Source organism: Solenopsis invicta, chromosome 4, assembly GCF_016802725.1.
Source record: "Solenopsis invicta isolate M01_SB chromosome 4, UNIL_Sinv_3.0, whole genome shotgun sequence".
In the NCBI taxonomy this organism is placed as follows: Eukaryota; Metazoa; Arthropoda; class Insecta; order Hymenoptera; family Formicidae; genus Solenopsis; species Solenopsis invicta.
Window position 1 is genome coordinate 9,263,280 of NC_052667.1, and position 5,746 is coordinate 9,269,025.

The window sequence follows — 5,746 nt, forward strand, 5'->3', positions numbered from 1 at the left end:
CGTCATCGTCGTCGCCGTCTTCTTCTCCGCCAGGAGAGCATCTTCTCTTTCTTCTACCATTACGCCTCCTGACCATCTCTCTCTCTCCTGCTCCGCTTCCTCCTTCCACAGCATCACACATTTGCGGAAGGAAAAGACCGCTTTCTATGAACCCTCTCTGAGGACCATCTTGTTGACGACAGTCCCCAGGAAGAGATCTTCCTTCAGGACCCCGCGCAGTTTTTTCTACGCCGGGCAATGCTCAAGCGTGTGCTGCGCCGAGTCCAAGGTGTCATCACAGTAGTGGCACTGCGTCGTTGGTTCCTTCTCTATACGACACAGCTACTCACCAAAACAGCCGTGTCCAGTGAGCACATGTGTCATTCTATATGATTGGTCACCCCAAGAGCTGCCTACCTAACCTATTCTTCCAGGCAAGGGAGGACGGCCTCCAGGACCCGAGCTTTAGCCGTCGACGGCTTGTTAGCGAGCTCCTCTCGCCACGTCTCCATCACTTGTCTGGAAGCTTTTTCTCTCTGTTTGGCCACAGCCTCAGAGGTCATAATAACTCCCCCCCCCCCGTAGGCAAATGGCCTAAATCCAGGTTTATACTTTTGCTTTGGCTTCCGCCATGTATTTTGCTGTGGGTATGACCGCCAGGACCATGACCGCCGCTTTGTAGACAATGCGGTAGGCGCGCGCAATTCTCCGGTCCAGCCGCCTCTGCACAGTGTGCAGGTTTTGTTGGATTTTGCGGCTGACCCAGACCTTTTCACACCAGACCGGGGCACTATACAGCGTTTTGGACATTACCTCGTGAAAGTATGCGCGCCTCGGATTGGTGCCCGGACTCCGGAAGTTGGGCATCAATCCCATGAGGGCGTCCGCTCTCTTGCCCAATCGTGATGCTAACTTATTGAAATGTTTGACAAAGCTCCATCGATCGTCCAGGAGAAACCCTAGGTACTTCATGATTGCCTTTACCTGGATTTGTGTATCATCTACAAAGATCTAGGCCTGTAAGAGGACCCGACAGAGTCGTCGTGAAAGAAGACGGCTTCCGTTTTTCTCGGAGCCACCCTCAAACCTAAATCTTTTATCGAGCCAACGACGCAGACCACCACCCAGTTTGCCTTATTGACTTGCACGTTTCCAGGAGGCCTCTTCCTCTATCACCACCATCGTGTCGTCAGCGTAATACACCGCGTGGCAGTCAGGGGATAAGGCCGTGTGGAGGACGACGTCATACGCGATGTTCCACAGCAAGGGTCCTAATATTGACGCCTATAGAATGCCGCACGTCATTCCCCTCCACCGCTGGAGTCTTTCTTTATCGTGGAATTCTAGCTCCCTGTCCCGGAAATAGTCCTCCACGATGGCGACCAGGTATGGCGGCAGGCGGTGATATTCCTTCATAGTCGCCACCACCCAGTCCCACGGGATGCTATTAAAGGCGTTGGCAATTTCCAGGGATATTGCCAACGCCACCTCCCCGTTTCCCGTGATGGACCCCGTGAAGGACCGGACGTACCTGATGACGTCTATCGTCAATCTCTCCTCGCGGAATCCATATTGTCGATGACTCGCTTGAACAGCTTGCCGACATCGTCCATCAAGCACTGCCGATAAGCGGAGGGGTCCTCCGCAGGATTGCCCTCTTTTCTTAAGAGGATAAGCCTGGCCCTTTTCCACTTCTTGGGAAAGGTGCCTTCTTTCAGACAGTCGGTCAAGACTTTTGTTAGGTCCCCACTGACTATCAGCACGGCGCTGGCCCAGACTTTTGCAAAAATGCCGTCCGGGCGCTTTTGTCTTGCCTTTTACTTTTTCAAAGGCCGCAGCCATTTCGTATTGGTTGATCTCCAGATCATCGCTCCATCCCGGGGGAGGACCAGTCTTAACCAGAATATTCTTTCCCCTCGTGGGAACAACGTATCAACCACTACATAAAGAAACTGGGCACAGTATTACCAGTAGCGGCACTTCATATCGGTCCTTTTGATGTTGGTGTCTGATATCACGTGACATGAAGCCATGTTCTCGGTAGTAGCAACGCGCAAATATTTAAATTGTGGAAAAAAAAGGCAATAATAAAACAAAATATTTTATTACACCAATAATCGCAATTCATATTTTAATAAATTTTAATGAAACATTAAAATAACTTAAATAATTATACAAAAATTGATAAGAAACTACTAAAAAATTTTAGTAACAATATTAAGTACATTATTACATTTATAGTAAATTAATAAAATAAACAATTCATATTTACTATTTTTATTTTATTTAATAGTAAACAATTAATGTACAAATAGATTTGTTACAAATTATGCATAAAACATTAATTTACAGCATTACATAAATTCATTAATCACACACATTACATAAATTCTTGATCAATGAATCATATTCTCTTATAAAATAAAAATACAATTTTTTTATATTTTACATTCTATATGGATATAAATTTATTATTCTAAAAATATATAATTTATAAAAATGTACAATTTTTTAGATATACCATTTTAATTTTATGCCAAATACAATTTATAATTTAGTAATGTAAAAAGCTAAAAAACGAACGTAATTAAAATTATTTGTGAATTGTTTTAAGACTTAATTTAATTTTACGTATCAACTTAATTGTTTAATATCTATTACCATTTTTTTTTTTGTTATTGAGATTATCTTCCCCGAACTTTCATAAAATCAACTTTTGATAAAATTTGTAAAGAAGTTTCTAAAAATCACTGTAAGTAATATCATCTAAATTCTTTTTGTTATTATATTTAAGTTTTGCATGCTTTAATCTTTTTTCTGCATCACATTTTCTTCTGAGAGCTTCTTTCCTTGGTGCACGGTTGGATAATTTTGGTTCAGTTTCATTAGCTTTATCTTTTTTACATTGTACAACACTATTTGATGAATTAAAATCTATTGTGTCAAAACGGGTTAATAACGAGCAATAATTCTAGTTGTTCGAAATAAATACATTTTCTCTTACATTCAAAATAAGTAACGCGGGACTAGTTTGAGCCTTACTATGGCCTTCTTCAGCAGCTGTATACAAAATACTCTGACGTTGACAAATTACATATTAATTAAATATTATATAAGTTAATTAAGTATTCTAAATTCGGAGTCAAAATTTGTACATAAAACTACATTTCTCGCCGAGTTACATATTCTAAAAAGCTGTCATATATTATTATCCTGTGTCATTACTACGTAATTGTTTCCATTATTCATGAAGATCTTTATGTATTATATATAGCTGTTATCGTGTAATCGTATCAATCAATTTGTTAGTTGAGACTTTAACGAAATTGACATTTATTTCGAGGAGAGAGAAAAGATACAAACGCACTCGTCAACAGATTGTGATCGACTGGGTTTTTATACGGGTCGGTGGCGATGGCCAGCCTTCCCCCAACCTCTGCCAGATACTGTACTAGTATATCCTGGGCAGCCCTGGCATGGGCCCTGGCATTGAGGTTAGTCTGCAGGAGTCTTGGGGACATTTTATTTATTTGTTGTGCCTCGAAGCTCTTCCATCTCCTTCAGATCCACGCTCTTGGAGCGTTTTCTTCTCTCCGTTTGCGGGAGAAGAGCATTTTCCACTACCACAGCCTTGTTGGTCGCAGGGGGACGGGGAGTTTCTTTGGCGGGAGGCTTTTTGTTTGGTGCCTCGCTTTCTCCCTCTTGTCCGGTTTCTTCAGGGATGCCTTTTCCAACTTGTTAGCCGGGCACCCTTTGTTCCCGATTCTGTGTTTGGCGGGCTTGCCCTTCTTTTTGCATACAGCCCGCCTTCTCTGTGCAATGGCCTGATGGCCAATGCTTCCACATCTATAACAACAGCCGGATCAATAGATAGTGTCTTGATTCCGCCCTCCCGCTAAAGTGCAAGGGCACACAAAGGCGGTATGGCTCTAGAAGTGTCGGCGTCGGTATATTTGCCCGGTCGACCTTCTGGGGTCTTGGGATTCGGGACGTCGAGGGCTGGGGAGCCGGAGGCGTCACAACTGCATCCCGGTTAGGACGACAAATCGATGACTCATTGCTGATTGGCTGCTAACTTTTGGAGGGGGGGTCTTTGCCCTGACGGATAGAGGCCCGTTTGGGTTAGGACGGATCGCGGTGCATGCTGGTCCAATCCCGTGGTTCGTTCCGAGTCCAGACGCCGGAAACGGTTGGGTTTTAGTTGGTATACCGGCCAGTTAGGTTGGGAGTCCCACATACCCCGCGTCCTGTTTCCACAGGCGCGGGAACTCATAAAGGCGTTTCCCAATTATAAAAAAAGGGGTGGGGGCAGGGGGAGAGGCGAAGCTCCTCCCCCTTTTAAGCAGTTACTTTTCACACGATAATTTAATAAATATATTTATTTATCACTGAAATCACTGTAACAAACCGCTTTTCCGCGTCCCCCTCGGACCGTCCACCGGTCCAATCTCTGAGTCCAATCTCAGAGAAGTTTTTCCACAAGATGTGCATCGAACTGTTTATCACCACTCCGACTCTACCCCGGGGTACGTCCAAGTGGCCCAGAGACAGCCCAGCCCGTTGGGTCCGGAAAGTCTGGAGTTCCAACGGTCCGTCCTCTACTCGATGTGCTTTTGCATCCCGGTCAGGTATATACCTTCCCAGAGGTGCTCAAGCACTCCGCATACCTCAGTCCCCGTTTCGGAAACGTCCAGGCGGCCCTGGGGTCACCCGACCCGATACTCCAGGGAGAGTTTTCCACGGAGCACGCGACAAAACATCTCACACCGCTCCGGTCCGGACCCGGATCAATTTCAGGCGGTGACCCGTCCCAACAGGTTCAGAGCACCGAGGTTCTGTCGTTCGTTCCTCCTAGTGAGGAGCCGGTGTTCCCCCATGCCAGGACACGAGCCGCAAAAGTGACACCGTCCTCAGACACAGGGATAATTGGTCCTTTTCCTTTCTATCCTCCGCGTCAAGAACGCCTCGAGTGCTTGCGTGCGTCTTTGTTTGAGGCCGCACGCCCCTACCAGTAGTCTCTTGGACCCTCCTCTTCTTCTTGCCACGCAAGAAAAAAGGGAGCTCCCTCACCACAACGGGTGGGTGCCGATAGCGCACATCCCGATAGCCCACCAACCAATCATATTGACTTATCTAACCCAACCTACGGAAAATCTCTAGGCATCTGCCATTGTGAGTGGTTTGTGTGCTATCGGGATGTGCGCTATCGGGACCGACCCCACCACGACAAGGTGGATCACCATTGAGGGAGACCATCAAACTATTCTGAAATATTAAGAGTGTGTTTTGAGACCAGTTTTCTGATTCATTTTCTGATTCAATCATCATGAAGACATCTACAGTTTGGGTATGCAATAGAACTTAACAAGCGATACCTTCCAGTACGATATTAACATTATCAACGCTTTCGAGATAACAAAACAAACTACGTTGTCTGCATTATCAAAGATATTTGATCTTTTAAGGCTTTTAGGACCCGCGACTTCTCGCCAAAATACTCATACAAACAATATGGATACTCAACTTAGTATGGGATGAAACTATGCCCATAGACATTCACACAGCATGACGGCAACTTGAGTCTCAAATATGATTCACAATCTCAAAATACCTAGATATGTATTATGCAAAAACGCTACTAGTCTCTAAATTCAGTTTCTCAGACGCCAGTGAAAAGGCGTATGGGGCGTGCGTTTATCTTACAGTACCCGGATTGCACAAAATTGTAACACGTTTGTTATGTTCAAAATCCCGCATCAAGCCTTTG

At 45.0% G+C, this 5,746-nt stretch overlaps 1 protein-coding gene across 1 annotated transcript; it reads right to left on the reverse strand.

Annotated features, from left to right (window-relative positions):
- Window positions 1-585: 585 nt before the first annotated feature.
- On the reverse strand, window positions 586-951 carry LOC105193938. The gene has a single exon (XM_011158628.1). The coding sequence runs from the start codon at window positions 949-951 to the stop codon at window positions 586-588; it is 366 nt and encodes a 121-aa protein (XP_011156930.1).
- Window positions 952-5,746: the final 4,795 nt, after the last annotated feature.

Excerpts from the sequence above, each read along its gene's own strand:
- LOC105193938 (XM_011158628.1), bottom strand. The coding sequence starts at position 951 with ATGAAGTACCTAGGGTTTCTCCTGGACGATCGATGGAGCTTTGTCAAA.